This window comes from Crassostrea angulata, chromosome 1 (assembly GCF_025612915.1).
Source record: "Crassostrea angulata isolate pt1a10 chromosome 1, ASM2561291v2, whole genome shotgun sequence".
Lineage (NCBI taxonomy): Eukaryota > Metazoa > Mollusca > Bivalvia > Ostreida > Ostreidae > Magallana > Magallana angulata.
Window position 1 is genome coordinate 10419906 of NC_069111.1, and position 23479 is coordinate 10443384.

The 23479-nt window shown below is 32.5% G+C and overlaps 2 protein-coding genes across 3 annotated transcripts in view; both read left to right on the forward strand.

Moving 5' to 3' along the window:
* LOC128190050 (atrial natriuretic peptide receptor 2-like) overlaps positions 1-7524 on the forward strand; it is a 31269-nt gene extending 23745 nt beyond the window's left edge. For both annotated transcript variants that reach the window (XM_052861949.1, XM_052861955.1), the window contains 14 exons: positions 1068-1164; positions 1375-1549; positions 1709-1794; positions 2017-2121; positions 2257-2328; positions 2449-2608; positions 2800-2946; positions 3069-3252; positions 3665-3802; positions 3917-4040; positions 4132-4200; positions 4555-4717; positions 5742-5852; positions 5942-7524. In XM_052861949.1, coding sequence (XP_052717909.1) covers positions 1068-1164; positions 1375-1549; positions 1709-1794; positions 2017-2121; positions 2257-2328; positions 2449-2608; positions 2800-2946; positions 3069-3252; positions 3665-3802; positions 3917-4040; positions 4132-4200; positions 4555-4717; positions 5742-5852; positions 5942-7317 — 3007 coding nt within the window. In that variant the 3' untranslated portion in view covers positions 7318-7524. The remainder of the gene's footprint in view (positions 1-1067; positions 1165-1374; positions 1550-1708; positions 1795-2016; positions 2122-2256; positions 2329-2448; positions 2609-2799; positions 2947-3068; positions 3253-3664; positions 3803-3916; positions 4041-4131; positions 4201-4554; positions 4718-5741; positions 5853-5941) is intronic.
* A 2012-nt stretch (positions 7525-9536) lies between these two features.
* Positions 9537-23479, forward strand: part of LOC128155421 (atrial natriuretic peptide receptor 2-like) — an 84624-nt gene continuing 70681 nt past the window's right edge. Inside the window, exons 1-2 of the mRNA XM_052817124.1 lie at positions 9537-9832; positions 21944-22053. Coding sequence (XP_052673084.1) covers positions 9636-9832; positions 21944-22053 — 307 coding nt within the window. The 5' untranslated portion in view covers positions 9537-9635. The remainder of the gene's footprint in view (positions 9833-21943; positions 22054-23479) is intronic.

A 23479-nucleotide genomic window follows, 5' to 3' on the forward strand; every position in this document is an offset into this window, starting at 1 on the left:
ATTAGGTAAAAAACAGCGTTAAGGTTGTGCAGGACACCTGCATATTGTGATGTATACTTCCTACTGAGATAAACAATAAAGTATATTAAATATTAATTAAATATTTACCCCCCAAATAATGTTACCTAAAATTGAAGTGCAGTGGTTTAGAGCGTTTACATGTCTGTAAGAGCATTGGGGTCCAAGGTGTATTTTTGGTAATTTTAATTTACTATTGATATAAATGTATTTTCATGGGGGGGGGGGGGGGGTTGGACCCCTCACTCCCACCCCTTCTCTAAATCTGTGCACATGATGATGTACATGTAAGCATACAGAAGCAAATCTAAAACCGGCAACCTCCATGGGGAGGGGGCATAATTTAATTTTTAATTTTGTTTGTAATAATTATATAGACCATATTACTTTCTATGACATGAAATGTTAAGATTATTGATTAACTGAAAATTCACTGCAAACAGTTAAACCCCAAATTGCACATAAACTGCTGCTCATATTATCATATGGGAAGGGATCTCATCCTTCAGTTATGAAAATTATAATTTTTAAATGTATTACCGGAGCTTGCATGTGGCCTTCATTTTTAATTAAACTGGTACAAAACAGTGTTATTTAGGGGCAAACACTTGGTGCGGGTATTACTGTCTAATGACAGCATCTAGTTTTATTTGTACATTTGGTGTTGGCTTTGCATGGATTATCTTAAACGATCAGAACACTTCAAAGATGGTACAGCCAATCCGTATGTTTGATCATCAAGATTCCAATGCACACATGTCCAATGTTTTCTTTAATATGTGATCATAATCTAAAGAATTAATGAGAAAAGAATGATTGTTATTGCAATTGGTAACAAACATAGTGTTTTTAACCAAAAAAAAACGTTAGCTGAGTCATCAAACGTTTCTTTGCTTGTATTTAAATACATACATTTATCGGAATTCTATCTTGTCAGAACTAATGTTTTATACAATTAAAGATATACTAGTAATCTAATTATTCTGGGCATTTTGTTAGTGTTTTCTCAGAAAAATTCTGTTGCATAACACTTTTTATTTTATTTGAAGGCGATACAGAAGGATTAAAACATTAAAAAGTATGATCTGGCAAGTTCGGTTTGAAGAGATTGACTTTGTCACTGCGTTGCTGACCGGAAGTGTAAGGGTAAGACAACACAAAGTAGATTACGTTTGTACATTGATTTTCACAGATACGAGGAGGAAAAATTCGCCAGTTTTAATTTGTTCAATTTGCTTTCAGTCTTTACGGTCGAAAATAAGCTAATCGATTCAAAACTTTGGGTTTAAGTAGTTTTAAAATGATGCAAAATGTTATAAATAACAATGGTTTACAATCTTTTTATATATTTTACAGTCAAGTTTTAAAAACCTTGCCAGAAGAAAAGGAAGCGGCAATAAAAGAAAATCTCGTCCAAGTAGAACGGAGAGCCCACTACGGAACGCCATTCAGACCTCGCCTGATCACTCCCCGGCATTCCTCAGTAAACCGGAACAGGGGGCCATATTCGGCTCTGTGGCTCACATAAGAGGTTAGAATACATGTACCAAATTATTACGGATTGTAAAATCATTGTCTGTTCTGAAAATTATTTTCATAGTCAAAATAATTCATCTCCATTGGGTTTCTTGAAATTTTATGAAAATATATTTTGACAAGACTTAATTAAGACTAAATTTCTTCATTGAAGGAAGCCTTGTGTCGGTAAAGCGCCTCACGAGGAGCAATATCAACTCGACCAACATGCCAAAGCAAGTGTTGGAGGAACTTAACAGAGTGAGTTTTAAAGTCATGTAGACTCATATATGACATTCATTGATTTCCCCTATGAATGATTATCAAAATAAAAGGTCTGTATTGGGTTTTTAAAATTTGATTACAGCTTTTTGGGTTTTGGTTTTTTAGGGGGCGGGTTTAATATGGCGTTTGAAACTCAAAAAAAAATTAATCTAATTTATTGAACTATGATATTTCTATGTCAAATTTACACCTTAACAGCTCATGGAGATGAAGCACCAAAATTGTTGTGCTTTCGTTGGAGCATGTATAGACCCCGGTCGAATCCTTCTACTGTGGGAATACTGTCACAAAGGGAGTTTACAGGTAAAGCTACTTTATCATAATTTTATTAGATATATAGAAGTACTTCTATTACAAATGAATTATTCTGAATGGTTTACGTCGTTTCTTATATATTGTTGGTATTTTGCGTTTCATCCAAAACATCTTATTTTACAGGATGTAATTTGGAATCAAAACATCAAACTAGATAGAATGTTCATGTTCGCGCTGTCTCAGGATATAGCAAAGGTAATTAGGGGGAACGAAATCATCCTAATTCATGTTGATAATATTATATCAATAATATCACACAAAAAAGATCCATAAATTGAAGTTTATTTCCTCAGAATGTTTTTATTTTTTATTTAGGGGTTAGATTTTGTTCACAAGAGCTCAATTCATTACCATGGAAACTTGAAGAGTTCTAACTGCGTGGTGGACAGCCGATGGACGTGCAAGTTGGCGGACTTTGGGGTTCCAAGCCTACGTCATTCTGACAAGTGTCATAAAGAGGATGAGAACCCAGACAGTATGTACATGTAGTATTTTAGATGTATCTTCCAAATAGACTTCATCATCGTTCTGTTGGCATTTATAATTATAATACTTTTTTCGTTTTTCTTATCAATTGCAAATGGGCAAAAAATGTTCTGCTGAACTGTACTGCACGATAAAAACAATAAAATAATAGAAAATACAATTTGTTGAATTTTGTTTCAGAACTGCAATGGACTGCGCCTGAACTGCTTCGATTGGAGAAGTCGATTGACAAACAAAAGGTCGATATCTTTTCTCTGGGGATCATTCTTAAAGAGATCTTCACTCGATCAGGTCCTTACACAGAATACCCTTTCCTAAGAATACACGGTGAGGGCGTTATTCAATATTGTCATATGGTGGGGTTTTTTCGGACCGATAGCGGAAAGGGGAAATAAGAAGAAACTGTTCACTGGTATTTCATTTAACAAAAATATTTATTCTTGTCTCAGAATTAATAGACAAGGTTCGATACCCGGTGTGTGGAGCCCCAACATTCCGTCCAAAGCTCTCTTTGGAGGTCCAGCAAACACCAGAGTTACACGCCTTGATTGATGAATGCTGGAATGAAAGTGTGTTCGTTAGACCTTCTGCCGGGAGAATACTGAAAACTCTGGCTAGAATTAATCCTTCAAAGTGAGTGTTGATGAAAATTGTATTTTTGTTTGTTGTTGTGTTTGTTTTGATACAGTCTTGTGGTTTAATGTTTACTGGCGGCAGTGGATATTATTTTTTTAAAAATTACATTTGTTTGTGATATTTCGTAATTATAAGAATTGCTGTAGTCTAACAGTACCAAAATAACAATGCAGTTCTGTTTTCTCGCCTTTAAAACAACTTCCAAATTTTACATACAGTATTACGTGTTCAAGACATTTTAAAACAGTGATGTTTACTCTAAGAGCTTGAGTTAATCATAATGTGCAGTGACATTTATGTTCAAAACAAATCAAAGTACGGGGTTTTTTCCCTGAACATGTCATACAGGCATGTCGTAATTGTTGTTGGGTTTTTTATCAAACAAGTATGTACTTATTTAATGCTTCAGAATGACTATGATCGACAATATGATTGCCATTTTGGAAAAGCATGCCAATCATCTCGAGGAGTTGGTGGCGGAGAGGACCAGTGAGCTAGACGCCGAGAAGAAAAAGACCGAGAACCTGCTGTACAGGATGCTTCCACAGTGAGTACACCATGAAACATGAAGTGTTTTGAATGGACGCCTCTTTTTTTGCTATTAAACAGGAGCTTGAATTAAACCCCCAATTGGTTGTTATACAATTGTGCTACTTTATAGGTCTGTTGCGGATGATTTAAAGAAAGGAAAGCCTATTGAAGCAGAACATTTTGACGAAACAACGATTTATTTCTCCGATATTGTCGGATTTACAACGATATGTGCTGGAAGTACACCAATACAGGTAAACAAACTCGCGGGAAATTGTAAATAAATGTTTCCTTTCAACAAAAATTTTGAAGCATCATTCTTAAACAAACACTTCTACTTCTCAGGTGGTCAACTTGCTCAACAGTTTGTATACGCTCTTCGATGATATCATCACAAGATACGATGTTTACAAGGTAAACGTTTACAGTAAATTAGTTTTCTTTTCTAATTAAAAATGATGGTTGTGTATCCTAATCGATTGGTGCGTACTATAACGTTGAGAGAGATCGTGGACATGATAAAAGCACGCAGCAGTAATTAATGCAACAGATTAAATCGTATTAAATTTATTTCAGTCTTGAATTGAAGACAATCATTATGTATAATCACAGATCGAAATCCTATTCAATGTTACTATATATTTCAAATTGAATTTAAAACGGGTGCAAAGTATTTTTGATGGTTTTGAAGTTAAAGGGGACAAAAAAGAAATCAGAATTATTTCTTTTAATCGTCTTAATTCAAACTGAATTTTAATCATATTGCAGGTTGAAACAATAGGGGATGCATACATGTTGGTAAGTGGTTTGCCAAAACGGAACGGAAACCGACACTCCAAAGAGATAGCAGATTGCGCAATGGATATCATGGCCTCGATAGGCACTTTCTGTATCCCACATCAGCCAAACGCAAAAGTGAAAATAAGAATAGGTAAGAAATCTGTGTCTTTAATGAGAAGAAAAGAGGTATAGCGCACTTAATATACGATTTGGCTTCAACTATAGGACTTTTGCAAATATCAGACATTTATAATATTAAGCAATATTTAGTTTAAACATATTCAAAGAAACGCAAATACGAGAATTTCCATGCTAGAAGAGTTTTAATTATCTTACACGGCATCATTAAAATATTCAGGTTTTGTTAGGGATATATAGGAAAGAAGTTAGTTTACGATTAAAAAAAATGGATATTTGACTATTTGAACCACTCTTAACCAAAAACATCCGATTAAAATTATGTTCTACAGGTATTGTAGTACACGTTTACATTGAATTAATTTTGGTTTAACGTGGTCTTCGTACTGAAAATTAGACAAATATTTCAATTAGTGTCTTTTCTAATACAATCATGTATATAGCCATATATATTGAAAATGCATGTGCTGAAAATGTTAGATGCGTGGCCTAGTGGTAACACGGAGGTTTTGTGGTTGCTGGATCGAACTAAGTAGTGATTTTTTCCACTTAAATTGAAACATGAACAGAATACAGAGATTAAGTTACACGTATCTAATCTTCTGGTTTTTTAAAATTATTTTGTTTAATTCAATCTGAGTATGTCATATTGAGTATACTCAATATAAACAGATCTCTTCATTAACACTATACAGGTACTCTTTTTACACTTAGATCCATTGCATTTTGCTTGAACTTGTCAAGGTTCAGTATATCAACTACTGCTATACACAGATTTTCCCAAATTTATGACCAATCAGTTGTTACAAACACCGTTATAAAATCAAAACAGTATATCCAGGTTTCGAAAATCATATTGCGACAGCTAGGTACCCGAAGCTATTTTTATTAACAGGTACTTTCCGTCCAAACACAGGTGTAGGCGAAAAAATGTGAAAAGGCGCTATACCTCTTTAGGGGAAAAGTTTTTATCGTATATATTTTGTTATTTAATAAGGCTTCTAACGAATACTATATTCTTACTTTCACGTTATAAGGAATCCACTCTGGTCCGGCTGTCGCAGGAGTTGTCGGCCTTGCTATGCCACGATATTGTCTCTTTGGTGATACTGTAAACACTGCCTCTCGCATGGAGTCAACTGGTTTACGTAAGAAAATTTATTTTAAAATTATTAATTAAAAACATGCCAAAATGTACTCTAGTGCGTGATCACCAAGTGTTTTCTTACTTTTTTAGCTCTTAAGATCCACCTAAGTTCCATGACAAGAGACCAGCTGGAAACGTTTGGTTGTTATCACATATTGTACAGAGGAGAAACAAACGTCAAAGGCAAAGGAATCATGAAAACATATTTTTTGAATGGCAGGGATGGTTTTACAAAAGAATTGCCAAGCATTTCTGAAGAGGGGATGTGTTTAAAATTTTCACCATCTGCTACAAGTGATCTACACTATATGGGGGTAGCTACCTCACCCGGGACACCCAAAACAAGCGTAACTGCAATTGGCGAAGGACTAATTATAGAGGGAAAGGAAATGCCGTCTGTGAATGATACACTCCAAGGATTTTCTGGAGAAGACAGTAAGAAAAAGTTTGCTTCTGATGTCATGTCTCTGAATTTAGGTGACGTCTTACCAGACTCTGTTATAAAAACTGTAGAAAGATTCCGAAAAACAGGATTGAACTGTTTTCCGCAGGATACAAATGAAAAAGGAATATCTCGAAGGCATAGTTACAATGATGCACCAAAGAAAAATTGTTTCATCCCTCCGTCGCATGATGCTGTGCCAATTTATGAACATGAGTCTGATGATATTAGAAAGAAACTGAGCACAGGTAGTCAGGCGACAGATTCCGGGATAGGAAGCTTCCGGCGAACGGGTAGCAGCAGCAGCTCTTTGAATGACGTCATAACCTCGTCATCAAAGAACAAAACTTGCTTGGATGAAATCAATGTCAATTGTTTAATGAACAGAAACGTGAAATCTTCCCCAGACATGATGAATTCGACCCCAAGAGAAAATGGTAAAGTCCACAAGCGGAAGTTCAGCACAGGGGATGTTATAGATAGCATTCAGAGTTACAGGAATGGATATAGTGCCGGAAAGCTCAAAATACGCAAACTAAGTGCTGAGAGTTTCTTTGAAGGATATAGCATAAGTAAGAAAACTCCAAAGCAGGAAGAAACTCACGGAAGGAAATACAGCATAGAAAGTTTCATCCGGGGGTTACTGGGGAACAAAACAAAAATGAATAAATCACAATCAACGGTGAAAGAACCTTGCATGATAAAGAACATAGAAAAACACACCAAAGAATCGCGTCCTGTGAACAGTTGCTCTTTAACAGAAAACTGTCATGAAAACCTGGCTTTCCAGGGCGACCAAAACGAATTACATAAACACGACGAAGCAACAGTGCAGGAAATTGTGAACGAACTACACGAAATGGCAACTGATCCAAACAATCTGGCGCCTGGTGTCTTACCGGTGGATAAATTGCCAATATCCCTTAGACACATCTTTCCTCGGCACAGAGTTCTAGCCAAGTCGGACTCTGGATACGATACAACTGAGAACTTGAGCATCGCGAGCGCAACAACTTTTCTGTGATAAGTCAGCATTTTAACAATATTGCCGACGCTTTTTTGTCTCGTCATATATATACATGCATGAACGATCATAAATTTTGTTTGTTTTGTACTTAATTGTGCCAAAATATCAAATTAAATCTTACAAAAATACACTGTGCAACTTTCAGGGTCATATAAAACGATATCCTGAGTACTTTGAGTTATATACGGGAATCAGTTCATGGCATTGGTTTTTTTTTAATTTTATGCAAAATATCAGGACCACAGTCGACCAAAATCACCCAGTGGGGAAAAGGAACGTCGACTTACGCGGCTTACTTCCCTTGCGTTTAACGTCAGTAAGACCCAATTGCCTTATAAAGCTCTGTAGTGAATACAAATATCCATGTCATTTTGCAGTAGAATGAAAGAAAAAATACTTTTTATATAAAAACTTACATAATTTTACAATAATCAACCACCGCTGTACATTTTCTTCCAAGAAATTTAATCGTTTGCGTTTATTTTTGTGAGTTGATTTTATTCAACTCTCCAATGTAGTTACTGAAACCGAAAGCGAAACATTATTTGGACCTAAGCCCAAATCATCTCTACTGACAAGACTAAGATCTTCAAAATAATAGATAAAAATTCGGTGTAGTGTTTTCTTAACCATTGTTTTTCAAGGAAACATTAACAGCATATAAATAGTCAGATTTTAAATAGTACGATATTTTGGTAGTCGTATGTATTCCTACGCCGGAGTTCAATGTAGTATCGTTCAACCATATGTTCTGTTCTCTCCGTACATCTCCAACAAGAAGAGAGTCTCGCTTGGTAGTCAGAAATTAACGGAGACAGCCGTGCGTCTCGATTCAATATTGCTTGGATTCAGACATGTGTACAATTCTGAGAAATATTTTGATTACTGATACATAGATTGATGGAATTAATTCTATCTTTAAATATTACACAACATGATTTATATGGGGTTTTCTCGAAATTCTTGTCGGAAAGGTTCGAGAATTCAAATTATAAAAATGTGCGTAATTTAAATACAGATTAAAAACTGCTTGCCATGCAAAATAACATATCGTTGATTTTAAAATTAATAATAATCGATAAAATCAACTCCCGTCAGTACTTTAGTACTTTGATTTTATTTGTTACCGTGTACATATTCAGTTTAGAAACTCGAGAATGAGTGATTTTTGTTGTAGATTTACATGCAAATATATGCATGTGTCAATGCTTTGTTTCAATTAGTTTCATTAAATTTGTCTAATTCAAAAATAACTGGTTAAGTTTTTTTTCTTTTTGCACGTTAATGAAGAAGAAGGAAAATATTCGGCACTCGGGGGACGGGGGTTGTATTTAAGACGATTTTGGTAATTTGATTAAAGAAGTGTTTCGCATAAATCCTTGAATCTGTGAATTGTAGAGAAGAGGTCAGGATAGTTATGAATTTTGTAAAGCATTTCATTAAGATTTGCTTTTGTTCTTAAGGTCAGACGACACATTCCTCAATTTTATATAACTTTTTCCTCTATATAACTCTCTTACCAGGCATTTGTGCAAGATACTAGAGTTTACAATTTCCTATATAACCTTATTGAAAATATTGAATCTCTGATTTAAAAAAAAAATTCAAAATGAAAATTAATACAAAATTTTTTATTGTCTGACTTCAAATAATAATTGCAAACTAAATATCGTTTAGAATTAGTTGGAAAGACAAAAACAAAAAACAAAAAAATACACGAAGCCCGGTGAAACAAACACATTTATATTGCCCTTTTGTTTTGAACGTTTTATTGGTCTTTAGTGCTTTCTCATTGATTCTCATCATTTTAGTTTGCTAAAGATTACAATAATTAACAGAACAATCCATTTTAATTGATCCCACAATTTGACTAGCACCTTTTGTTTAGATTCAGCAGTTATCGTTTTGAGAGAGATGGATGCCAGTGAAGAAAACATTTCTACATGTAGGAGCTTTTGTAGCGAAGAGGAGCTCTACCAAAGAACAATTTTTAGTACAAATATTTTAATTATACCATATCTTTGAGTAATATAACCAATCGTGTCTGTTGTTCAGACTATTTTTCTATGCATTACTTGCTTAACTACTCAACTAGTTTTGTTTTTATAAGCACGTTACAAGGGTAAACGCTTCTTTTGAATCACCTGGTGATTTATCAACATGCATTCAGTTCACTTGTTTAAAAAAAATTCATTACCTTTGCGAGAGACGCATGACTGCCTGGTGGAAAATTCCTCTAGCTTTCAGAAACTGTCACTATATATACAGCGTTTAAGGTTATGTGGATTGAATATTAGACCACATCAGAAAGTGGGATGAAACATTTAATAACAGTTTGTCTGTTGGTTATGGTCACAGCCAAAAAGGAGTTTCGGATAGCCTGGATGGCCCCCAAGAAGGAGTATTATGGATTAAGCGCTGCGTCAAGTGTTCACGCCTTAAAAGCAGCTTTGACCGCAATCAGAAGATGGCAGGAGTCCGATACAACCATTCTCTCGGATCACAAAGTTTCGTAAGTACATTTCTTCTGAAAGTCTTCTCTTACGGACAAAGAAAATGCATTAAAAATGGAATCGAAATGTCTGGAGAATGCATGTATATATTTTCTCCAGTCAGTGGTTCTGTAAAACTTTTCTTTGATTTCGGTTATCTGTTCTGTTTGTTTGTTAAGAAATATTCTAGCACCTAACCTACCTTTTCTGAGAACAGTACTTAAAAAGTTAGAATTTTTACATAAAAATCCAAAGGAATTAGGTTTTTTAAAGATTCTTACGACAATAGTCTTTTAAGATATTCTTTAATCAATGTTCAAATATAAAGGACTGCAATTCTAAGAATTTTTATTCTTAAACTTTGCACGAATGTCCGTGATCGAAATTGTTCGGTTTTTAAAACTACTGTGATTTTATTTTAAGTATGCTATCCAAACGTATGCGATAATGGGATTTTTCTGGGTGATGATGTTTCAATAATTGTTAAGACATGAGATTTTATAACACCTGAATTTTTTAAGCAATACTGGTATATTACCTTTATCTCCTTCAGATGTCTGGTTACATACCAGGTAATAACTTTTTCCGCCTGGAAACTGTCTATAAAGGAACTTTTTCCCTGTCTCATAGTTTTACCTGACCAAAGTTCTATCATTATAATACATTTAAAACATGTCTGGCTTTTGATAACAATATTACTCTACAATCAGTACCAAAGCATAGCTTTAAAGTCGCATTTCAGTATACTCATCTGTCTGTTCACAAATCATTAACAGGGAAACATATGAGAGATGCATTAAATTAAGGTAAAGTTTTGCCCGTTTTTCTCTTCCATAAATAAGGTATCATTTTTGGATGTATATCGGGATATAAATACGGGTTGGTATGTGATCAAATCGTCCATGAAGCCCTTCGGGTACCTTATTTTTTTAGGTCTTCCGTTTCCAACGGAAGACCTTATTGTTTTCCTTCTGTTTCTTCTTCTTATTTTTTTCCCCAAATTTTGTGCACGAGATTTCTCAAAATCTATTCGACCGATTTCGACCATTTTTTCACAGATGTTTGGGGGTGATCTAAACTTGATCTATTTTTCTTACTTTTTCCGTAGTCACTTCCGGTACCGAATCATCGGCCATTTTGTAATTTTTGACGACCCATTTTGTGCAGCTATAAACTCGGAAACCATTAGAGATATGAATATGAAATTTTCAGGATAGGTAGACTATAGTTTAAAGTTGTGCAGCATGTAGTTGTTTAACGCCTGTTGCGCCATTTCTTGGAGCTCGCCTGGGCACGAAAATTGGGTACGAATTTTCATTTAAAATGTTCATACGTTTTGATCTGTATCTTTTTATAAGTTGATATTTTGTTAAAAAATATATATCAAAAGTAGTAGCTAATCAAAAGTTTTTTCCAACAAAATCAAGAAAAAGGGGCTGGCCCCTTTTTTTAGGAGCCAAGAGACTCGTAAACTTTATTACAAATAACTTAAAAACAATAAAGATATTGTAATGTATTATAGAAGCAAAGTTGTTGATAATACCAATATCTATTTTTAAAAAATCATTGCCACACCCCTTAATTACGTAATAAGGGATTTTTAGGGTTCAAAGTACTTAAACTTTGAAGCAATATATCTAGAGAAGTAGACATATTTTGTTAGACATCATGGAAAAGAGAATGTTTGCATTAAATCGATTCCACTTATAAAAACACCAATATCTGTCCCCTTAAGGGATCTACAGGGCTGGCCCCTAAAATATTCAAACATTTTTATCTCAAAAATGAACAACAATTTTAGATGGGTGTAAGAACAAAAAATATTTGTAATCATGAGACCTTTTCAAAGAAATCAAGAAAAAGGGACTGGCCCCTTGAATTAGGGGCCGAGACACTCGTAAACTCTATTACAAATAACTTAAAAACGATAAAGAATTTGTAATGCATTATAGAAGCAAAGTTGTTGATCATCACTATATCTACTATATATAGTATCAGAATTTATTGCGTAATTAGGGATTTTTAGGCGCCAAAGTACTTAAACTTTGACGCAATATATCTAGAAAAGGAGACATATTTTGTTAAGCATTGTAGAAGAGAAAATGTTTGCATTTATGATTTTAATCGATTCCATGAATGAAAGCACCATTGTCTGTCCCCATTAGGGAGCTAGAGGGCTAGCCCTTAAAATATTCAAGCAATTGAATCTCAAAAATGAAGAACAATTTTCGAAAGTTGTAAGAACCAAAAATGATTGTATTTCGTGGGTCCTTTTTAATGAACTCATTGAAGAAAAAGGGGCTGGTCCCTTAAATTATGGACCAAAAGACTCGTAAAGTCTCTTAAACATACCTTAAAAACGATCAAGATTGTGTAAAGCATTATAGAAGCAAAGTTGTTGATCGTAATAATATTAGTTTGTAAAACTTATTGCCACACCCATTGATGACGTAATTAAGGATTTTAGGGGACTAAAATCTTAAATCTTTAATGTGCTGTATGTGAAAAAGCAAAAAACTTTGTCTAGCATTTGAAAGGATATTGACAATCATATACATTATCTGAAAGGGAGGGGTTGAGTGAAAATTCTGAAATTTCATTGATATTTTAATGGTATCGTTTAAAAAATTTAACGGAAGACCTACTCGTTACTCGTAACGAGATCTCATCTAGTTATATTTACATTTGTTGCAAATTATGACAATAACAATGCCCCATACTTTATTTTTCATGACGACCTAGAAAGATTAAGATGACGTAACAAATAATAGTACAACAATGTTGCAAGTAATTTATCATTATGATAAATAGATATGACACTTGTTTGACAAAACAACACTGTGTTTATTATAATAAAGTGAAAGAGAAAATTCACTTGTACAGTTTAAAAAAGGTCAAAGCTTGGTGGAATAGTGTCACTTCTGTTGAAGTCGCAGAGCGGTTGGAAATTTGAAAACAAAGCGATTGAAAGTTGGGTTAGAGTCTACTTAGGCATTTTCAGGGGAAACTTTATCGCAGAATCAGATTCAAGAGCTTAATGATTTCCCTCCGACATGATAGAGGAAAGGAATTCTAACTTAAGTTCTTTTTACAGAACAAAACGGACAGAGAAGCGCAAGGAGTTAAATTTGACCGTGATCCGTGAATGGACTAAACACGAAAGGTAATCGAGGCTTTTAATAAAGTCAGAAATGAATTTTAACTTAATTGACTCCTTTGACAAATTGCGGTTGTAATTTTCAAGAACGCCTCGTTACGAGGTCGATTCATAAACAATATTCTGTTTACAAGCCTATCTTACATGACTCATGTATCCCCTGCAAGTAATGTTCTTTTAGGAAAATGAATGAATAAAACTTCGTATAACAAAATAGAGATACGTTTATTTTTTTATGCCTAAATTGTGGTATCATTACTTACTATATCTAATGGGTGTGTTTCAGCACAAGTCGGTTAGTTTGAGCACATTGTAAAAGTAGTGACTTAGATTATTCATGCACTACTTTGACCTCTTGACTCATAATGATATTATGCAGGAATGATAGCGCAAACAGTGTTATATAAGGGAAACATTTGCAAGTGTAAAAATAGTACTATATTAACGCAATCTCATGAAATAATACTTTGAAAACATAATTACATCAAGTTAGCCGAATTCAAATTAGTTACATCAATTTATAAAAACCTGCAACCATGTCATACAAGACTTTATTGATAATTATGGCTTTTGCTGATTTAATTCGGAAAAATAAAACTTCTGTAACATTTTTTAGTTGAAAAGGCACTAAACGTTCAACACAAACTTACAATTCATCGTCGAAGTCAAAATGTAATAAACTATAACTGTGTTGGTCTTTTACGCAACACAGGTAAGTTAAAAAATATAATTAATAAATTGTTTTGTGGTGACTTCAGCTTACATTACTACATTATATTTCAAACAAGAAAATTGTTGTATCATTATTTCTTCTTTAAACCTGCAATTTATGGCGATATAAACAGTTTGTTACTTTGGAACTTTTTTAACCTATTTCGTAATCTTTAGCATTCTTTGCTTCAGATGTTTTTACTTAACCTGACGCTAATTTTTTGTCAAACACCTTTTTCATCCCAAAAATTGAAATGCTGATCTTTGTGTACAGACACATATGGCAACTCTTGGTCTACATGTGAATTTGACACACCTCACCCTATTTCTTTGGTAAGGGTCATTAAGAAAATGGTAAGTCAGTAGATAAACTCAGCAGTTAGACGTCTAAATAATAGACACTTTTGTTTGCAATATATTGCAGGGATAAGTTGTAAGGAAAGATGCATTAAGTCTCTTCTTTTTCTAGCCCAACAGTATTGCAGGTGGTGTTCTGTGTTGCACGGACTCTCTTTCAGACCAGAGCCGTATTTTTAGGACACACTTAGCTTGTCTTAGTTTATTCTCCAAATGTGATAATTATTTTCTACCTAAAAGAACAGCTTTTCGATGTCATGTATTTGCAAATTCAAGCAAACTATTTATAGCGGTGAAAAACCGCCTCAATCTAGAATCATTGTGTCAAATAATTTTGCATATTTAAAGTTGGTCGCTGATTTGTTTGGAAATAGGGGTACGTCCATAATAAATGCAGCCGTTTTAGAGTACCGTGTTCTGTGTTTCCTTCTTGAATGCAAATGTTTCTTTTAAATCCTAATATAGTTTTGAGTTCGAGGCATTATTTTTTTAAGCACGATAGATAGAGAGACATGTTGTAAATCAATAGCATGTACTTAATACATCTTACATAATTTTAAATGAAGATATTATATATACTAAGAAAAAATCCTATTTGCAAAAAAACATATTGTATGTATCAATAGTAAATTTAGCACTGACACTTTCATTAAACCGTCTCGGAGAATGATTAATATGTTACAGCTTGTGTGAAAAACGCTCTCAAAAAGAGGTATGAACAGATATTATGACAAATATGTTAAAACAATATTTCATTGGGCGTGACGTCACAAAAAGACAATATGGGAGATAGTTCATCAGACTTTTTAGAAGAGATATTTTGGTCGCTTTTTCTGTGGCATTTTTCTGTGGCATTTTGTGAAATTTTACAAACATTGTACTTAATTCATTGTTAAATTATTAAGTCAAGCTCGTGTGGATTAAATACATAATGTAAGATCAGTGGATTTTGTGAAATGGATATCAACGATAACGTATTGTTGTAGAAAGTTATTTTCTCTCTTTCTGTCTGAAGATGACATAGTCAACATTTGAAAGTGAACCATGATGATTTTACAATGGCGTTTACCTCTGCTGATATGGTCATTCTTTCTGATATATGGAATGTGTTTTATTTTTGTATTTTCTGCCAAAAACGAATTCCGAATAGCATGGATGGCTCCGAAAAAAGAATATTATGGCCTTAGTGCCTACTCTAGTGTTAGGGCATTAAAAATGGCCCTTTCTGCTATACCTATGGATAATGATCCAGACCTACTCCAGCCTCTCCACAACTCAACCATAAAGTACTAGACTTTGACCCGCGCGTGCACGGGTTGACATTGCGTATCGTACATTTACGAAATAGGTACATCGACACACCTAATTATTGACATTTACATAACAAAACTATATATAAGCCTACAATAATGCTATTAATTTCAATACACTTTCCTAAGTTTGAATAATCTGTGTCTCGGGAAAGGCCTTCACCACAGTTATAATGCCTCCCTGATACCCGTAATGTAGCAGAAAATTGCAGAATCGCTAGTTAATGAAGTTGCCTTGAAAATGACAGTCAAATTCATAACAACAAACCTTTCTGAGACTGCAAATACCTTTCAACTAAAAATTTTAATCCACAGAATGGAAGAATTCAACACCTTTTTACCAACGTACACGTATTTTCTTTGTAAAACTAGGTCCATATGACATTATTCATTTTTACGATAAAACATATTCTATCTTGACTCTCCTAACAATTATAATGTAACTTTTTTGCATGTAATCAAATATTTTTTGTCATCACGAAGACAAAAGTAAGTACTTAGATGAAATGTATATCTGTTGTTTTATACTTTCTCTCATAAGAAATCATTACTATATATGAACAGAATGTATCACAAAAGTCCAATAAAAATTTACCCGTATTTGTATTATCATTTCTGAGTTTATTCATGCAGATGTGATATTGTGGAAACATAAACTAAAGATCCCGTTAGCGTGAATGTATTGCGCAGGAGCAAGAATGTAAAATCAAAAAAATCCAGGTGATTTCCGGGAATTTTTTTTAGGAATTTTCGTTGATTGTTAATTAGCGAAGCTTAACTGAGAAAAAATAAAAACAAATTGGTAATCTTCAAGTACCAATTATGTTTAAAATATATAAAACAAAAGACAGTATTCTTCCGATTTTTCGGTATTAAAAACCAAAAATTCGAGTCTATTATTTTAATATAGTAGTATAGAAGTAAATAGGAAATTAAAAACCTTGAGAAGCTGTCTTCTTTTTTTTTTTTTTTTTTTTTTTTTTTTTATTGATATTAATTTCATTTGCACATACAATATATCATACAATATATATATACATGTAAGTATATTTAGCACAATTGAAAAGTCTGTTGACAAGATCAATTTCATCAAATTTAAGGGAGAGAAAATGAGGGACAGTAGGAAATGGAGAGTGGGGGGAGAGAGTGGGGGAGTTATGAGGAAACATGCATCATGTCAGAAATATTTTATTAATAATTAGTTGTAATCAAAATATTTACTACCGAGTTGTTGTATTCAGACAAGGTATATATAAATCGTGCCTTATGTAAATATGTCAATGGTCAGGATCTACATGTACATGAGAAAAAGCCAGTCAGTCCATTGGTTTAAGAAATTATTGTATTTGCCTTGTTTTGTTGCAGTGTATTTAAGTGTAGTTAAATGGGTTTTGAGATCAATCAGAAGTTCATGGATTGATAAGTTTTCCTGTAGACATCTTTTCCTGTATATATAAGATTTGATTATAAGAAAAATTATACCCAAATAAATTGAATTAGGGGTTCCTAATATAAATGATTTTTTTTCTAATGTAATATGTAAACCTTTTCCGTCACATATTGATATAAAGTGGCTTAAAAGATTTTGGACATGTAAACAGTCCCAAAACAGATGCACGATAGTTTCTTCATTACTTTGACATAAAGAACACAATTTTGTGTCGGTTTTACCTATTTTAAATAAAAATGAGTTTGTTGTCAAAATATACTGATTTATTCTAAATTGCAACCATTGCAATTTAGAATCCTTGGTGTATAAAAAAGGAAATGTGAAGATATTTTCCCACTGAAGGTCTAAAATTTCAAAAAACTTTCCCCATTTTACTTTTCCAAGAGGAGTAATTTTTTCTGTAGTAAGAATATTGTAGATATGTTTTGTTCCTTTTTTGTTGTTACAAAATGTTTTAATATTATGAGGAAGAAACGGTCTAGGGCTATTTGTTCCAATTTGAATTTTTGAGCTTGAGAGACTTGCTTTAATTGAATTTCTAAGTGATGCATAATTCAGAAAATTTGTTTTTATCTTAATTTTTTTTTGTAAATCTTGTAAAGAATAAAAATTTCCATTTTCATCAAGCAAATCTGCTATGTATACTATGTTCTTATCAAACCAGTTTGTATAGAAAACTGTTTTATTTTCAATTTTGATTTTCGGGTTGTTCCAAATAGGCTGAGTAATAAATTCATCCCATGATTGAACTTCTAATTTTTCTTGAATTATTTGAAAGACAGTAAATGTATCTTTCCAGAAAGGATTTTTTATTTCCTTCTTAACAACATTAATATAGTCTGATCCAGTTTTTAATATTTTTTCTATAGATACAGTTTTGCCAAGCAGCACTTTCCATTTTGTTTCTTGGGAATAAAGAATTCTTTTTATCCATGATGATTTTAATCCCAGATTGTAATTGTTAATATCAAGCATTTTTAAACCTCCATTAATATAGTCTTGCACTACTTGCTTTCTTTTAAGTTAATCTACTTTGGAATGCCATAAAAAATTAAAAAGAGTTTCATTCAGATTTTTCATGAAAGTATTTGATGGGGAGGGTAGAGAAATGAAGAGGTGATTTAATTGTGCAATAAGCAATGATTTTATAAGAGTTATTCTGCCTAGTGGAGTAAGTCGTCGTTTACTCCATTGATTGATGATATGCTTGATTTTTACTAATTTCTTGTCATAATTAAGTTTTGGTATATTTGTTAAGTCCACATCAAAATATATACCTAAAAGTTTAAAGGTGCTTGTCCATTGAAAGTTCATTTCCTCACATATTATATTAGAAGAGTATTTTTTACTACCAATCCAGACAAGTTGAGTTTTTGATATATTTATTTTGAGACCAGAAATTTGATAAAAGTTATTTAACTCTCTAATTGCTTCTCTGAGAGACCTCTCACTGCCATCTAGTATAAGAAGGGTATCGTCTGCATATTGTGATAACAAAAATTCTGAATTATCTATGTTAATACCATTTATACCTTTATTATTTTTTAATTTAATGGCTAGTACTTCAGCACATAGTAAAAAGATATATGATGAAATTGGATCACCCTGACGACAACCACGCTCTAATTTAAAAAAGTTGGATAAGTGACCTGCTTGTGATACAGAGGAGGAGGTGTTTTGTTGAAAAACTGATATCCATTTTCTGAGCAATGGACCAAAGTTAAAGAATTGAAGCGTTTTATCAATAAATTTCCATGAGACAGAGTCAAATGCCTTTTCAAAATCAATCATTAACAGTAATCCAGGAATGTCATTATTCTCAGTATATTGCATTAAATCATAAACAAGACGAGTATTTTCACCTATATATCTTCCCGGAACAAAGCCATTTTGATCGGTACTGATAATTGAACTGATTATTGTTTTCATTCTTTGAGCAATGCAGCCTGACCCTATTTTATAAACTACATTTAATAAAGAGATTGGCCTCCAATTTTTCATGTAAAATTTACTTTTTCCATCTTTTGGTATGCAGGTGATTATACCCTGCTTTTGTGTAACAGATAACTCCCCTAGATTGTATCCGTGATTTATTGATCTAATAACAAAGTCTCCTAAGTATTTCCAAAAGACTTTAAAGAAGCTGTCTTCTTATTAACACGTACGGAATGAAAAAAGTGTCAGATATTTTTAAGGAAGGGTATTTGAAAAAGGTTTTTAGGACTAATGAATAAGATATAAAGTAAAGAAAATTATCATAAATTGAAAAAATTGGCCTTCTTTAACTTTTATTTTCAAAACAATTTGTTAGCTAATTGTTTTCCAAAATGAAACTGCCAAACAAAATAGAATAGTGTCAGCATTAACTCATTTCTCACAAAATGTCAACTTAATTGCAATTCATATTACAATTTCATCTACCATTTCTGCAATTAATTTTCATTTCATCGAAAACCTTCCAAAACTCATGACAAAGTCAAAACAATACAGATTAAGTAAAACACGAGGACATGCATTTAAGCTAACAAGCTTGATATGATCTTCGAGTTCTATGATTTTGTAGGCACTGCCTCTCAGTTTGTGTCCATCAATATACATGAATAAATTATAGTACATTTGGGAGGTGGTAGGCATGACCAAAATCCCCCCCCCCCCATTCCACCACTTCAACAGATATTAAATGCCACCATTTTCTGCCAATGAATAATATCAATAGATTAACAGATTAAAAAAAGCCAACAACAAAAATAGCGTTACACGTGTACTGAGACACACAAGTATAAATATAAATACACGTCACGTTTATTTTCTTCCTTCATTGTAAAAGTAAATACAAGAAGAGATATTTGAATAAAAATGTCTTCTTTTTTCAGTTCACGAACAATCTTACACTTCTGTTTTGTACAATAGGTTTGCAGGTGATATGTTAATTAGTTGTACCATGTTCACGAAGCCATTAATCAGACTGCACATTGGCCTGGGGCTATGGAAAACACACACCGTACACCTCTATGCATCGTCAATTACGGCTTAATCAGTTGATTAGAGTCTTATTGAGTGGGGCAGATAACCCAAGCAACAGACATCGCAATACCTTATATACACGCGAAGAAACATCAAGACCTTTGAAACATACTAAAGCCTATAGCTTAAGTTTTCGATTTGTTATATTACTACCAATAAATTGCCTTTAGGATCACTTTAAAATAAAGAAATGTTTGCCTTCTCCTTACTTAGCATTCTTAACTACTGGTCTGTAAGTTGGAATTTATTTTTTTTTTAGGTTGCGCGAAATGAAAAAAACAAATGCCCATATTGGTATTAAAAAAATTATCGAAAACGTTTTAGTCAGTCGGTCGGGATATGAAAAACAAATGTTTGTGTTTCTTTTAGAGGTAGCCTTACATGTATGTGTGTCCTTGGTTTCATAATAATATACTGTTACATGGACCTCTATCTCAATTCCAATAAAAAGTCACAATGTTTAGTTTTTGAGAGAAAAACATCGTTTTATTTACAAACTGTGTGTCTAAAATTGTTACTGTTATTCGAAAAAGTGAATTATCTTGTTTGATTATAATAAATTTGTTATAGGTTATGACACGATTTATTCTGAATATCCTATGAATATCGCCATTGCAATAATTTATTGATAATACAAGGTCCTAAATCATAATGATTCTGATGACAATATTGACGCCATTGTTGATAATATTTGCGTATCATAGACTTATATACAGACTAAAATAAACTTTGCATACATACGTGTATCAAAGGGATAAAACGTCGATACTAAAAAAAATAATTCTATTACATATATCTTATCAAAAGGGACATGGTTACGATTTGATCCGCTAAATTTCAACTTTTCTTCTTTTTTTTTAATTCATTGTTTACAATGCTAAACTAAGTTCATTCTAATATATTGCACTTTAAATATTAGCAATTAATAAATGGCTCAACATTTTTCAAGATGTACCAAAACTTCGAACATAAATCATTTTTAAATCTAGTTACTCTGTCCAAAAATATAATACGCTAGTTCCCTCAAAACCTATCAGTTCAAAATTGACAATGTTTAGATGTGGTGTACTTACCCTAAGGATTGAAACATATCGCTGCAGAGAAATGTATTAGCATTATATTTGTAAAATAAATTTTGTAATTATTATATACACATGTCACTATAATAAACTATATATTTACTTACTTACGTCTATTGAACAAGCACGATAAAACGTTCATATGTAGCACCATTTCCTGAGTTGTAAATTGGGAAGATCATCATTTATATTTGACCTCTTTATTTACAATCCGTGAGTCTATTATAAAAGATTTAAGTTTTTTTCACAGATCTCAATTTGTTATAAATAGGAAATTTTCTATTCAGCAACTTATATGACAAAAAGTTAGCTCTGAATCCTCTTTCAAATTTGACTGCTGATATTAAGATTTTAATTCTTTATAAATACCTTATGTAGGTGATAATCTATTTTTAAAATAAAGAAACAATTTGAACATTTCGGCTAAATTCATGACATACCCAATAAACTAAGAGAAAGGAAGAAGTCAAATTTCAATGCATTGACCTGTATATGATATTAGTACTTTGCCTTTAGTTTGGGATTCTATCCTACAGGAACTGTGAATACAAACTGTTAATTAAGGTATTGAGGGCAAGAAAATCCCGCAGAACGTGAAAGTAAACATCCAAAAATTGTTTATTGTTCTTAAAATTTGGCATGTTATGTAATAATTTTTGTAAACATAAATATGTTTACGGTTTACTTGAATAGAAGACTTGGTTGACCTCTTGTATAAAGCATATGTGTATTTTGATTATCAATCATCTAAACAAGACATGAGACATACGTTTCTTTGAAACCAGATAAAAATAGATTTTAAATGATATTAAATTTATGTCATTTACACCGTAAATGAAAATTACATTATACTTATAAATAAATCTTTTACAAAGCATATCGTTAAGTTTTAATAAAATGCATGTACTATTATTTTCATTTTAAAATGTTTTTCATTTCGGGAGGAAGGAATGTTTAAAAATAGCATGATATAATTGAATCAGTTCACATCTGTTTATTGATCAAATTAAAAGTTTATAAGAAGTTTTGTTTTCCTCTATTAGAGTCCGATGGTACGATACAGACTGCAACGCAAAGAGTGCATTAGCCGCTGCCGTGGACGCTAAATCCAAGTTTGATCCGCACCTCTTTCTCGGTCCGCCATGTTCAGTCGGTAGGTACAAACTTTATTCAAATGCCTTTAATAAATCAGAAAACAGTGCATGGAATGATACCTTCTTGTCTTCAAAATGTAAATCTAATTTATCTTTAAATTGCAAAATACTGTTGTTAACCATCAAAAGTTGTGAAATCTTTGTTCATACTATATCATTGTGACAAATGTTCTTTTATTTTTTCGTACAAACTGGTCATAGTCTGTCTAATCAATTTACATAATGATTCACAACTGGTTTTTTTTAAATCAAATTCATTTTTGTATTTTGATTGAATTATCTTACTAACTCTTGCAACACAACTTAAATACCACAGAGTATGCACATTTACGTATACCATTCAAATATATTTACATATTCACACCATACCACAAAAACAATAGGTCTTGCGTGCTAATGCTTAAGGGCTGAACAGTCAAATAGCCCGAGGGAATGCAGAGTCACTTGTATGGAGATTTTAATAATAAATGTAAATGTGTACTAAATGATTATTGGTTCCACTACAATCTGATAAGCACTAAACCAAGCATAAAAATCTACATTATAGTCAGGTTGTTTTAACCACAAATGGTTAAAGTAAGGTTGACTATTCTGTATTATTTATCAGCAAAATATAAAGTCTGTACCGATGAATTATTGATGGGTTTTTATTGCTACGAACGACCATTGTTTTCTTCCTGATTAAATATTATTTATTCCATGAGTTTGAGCTAAGATAAATCTTAAATTGAATTTGTATAGGATCCTGAAAGATAGCAGTAGAAGTTTCTTAAATGAAAACAACATTGTCTTTTGTTTACTTTTTTGGATTAAAAAAAAAAGAAAAAGAAGAAACGTTAATCAAAAACTCTAAAAGCAAGAAATTTAAGGAGGAATATGAGTACTTTCCTTGACTCAATTTAACCTCAAGTAATGAAAAAAAAATCATAGAGTTCAACCTTTAATTTAAATCATTATTTTTTTTAAAATAACGTTTATATATATTTTTACACTTTCCAAAAGTAAGCTGTTGAATCATATGCTCTTGATTGGCCTGTCCATATATTTTAGGATAAATAATATTCATAATTTCAGCAGATGTCGAGAATTTAATTTTGAAGATATAAAAGTTTTATTCTTTTCCATGGTACTTTTATCAAACCTATTCGTAGTTGTTATGCATTTGATTATTTTCTTGAGTATGTATAAGCCAGATAGTGTTGCTAACAATTCATTTATATCGATTTCAGCAATAAATTACGTTACAAGCACTGCAGAAATAAAACCAAATAGACCGCGTCAATGTGATTCGGAATTTCAAGTATAAAAAAAAATCGGATTTTTCATGAGGGCTCGATGCTCGTGGCAATTTTTAGACTGTATTAATCTCCTTTAGAAAAAGATTTCTGTATAGAAATACAGGAAAAAACCCAAATTCAAATGTAA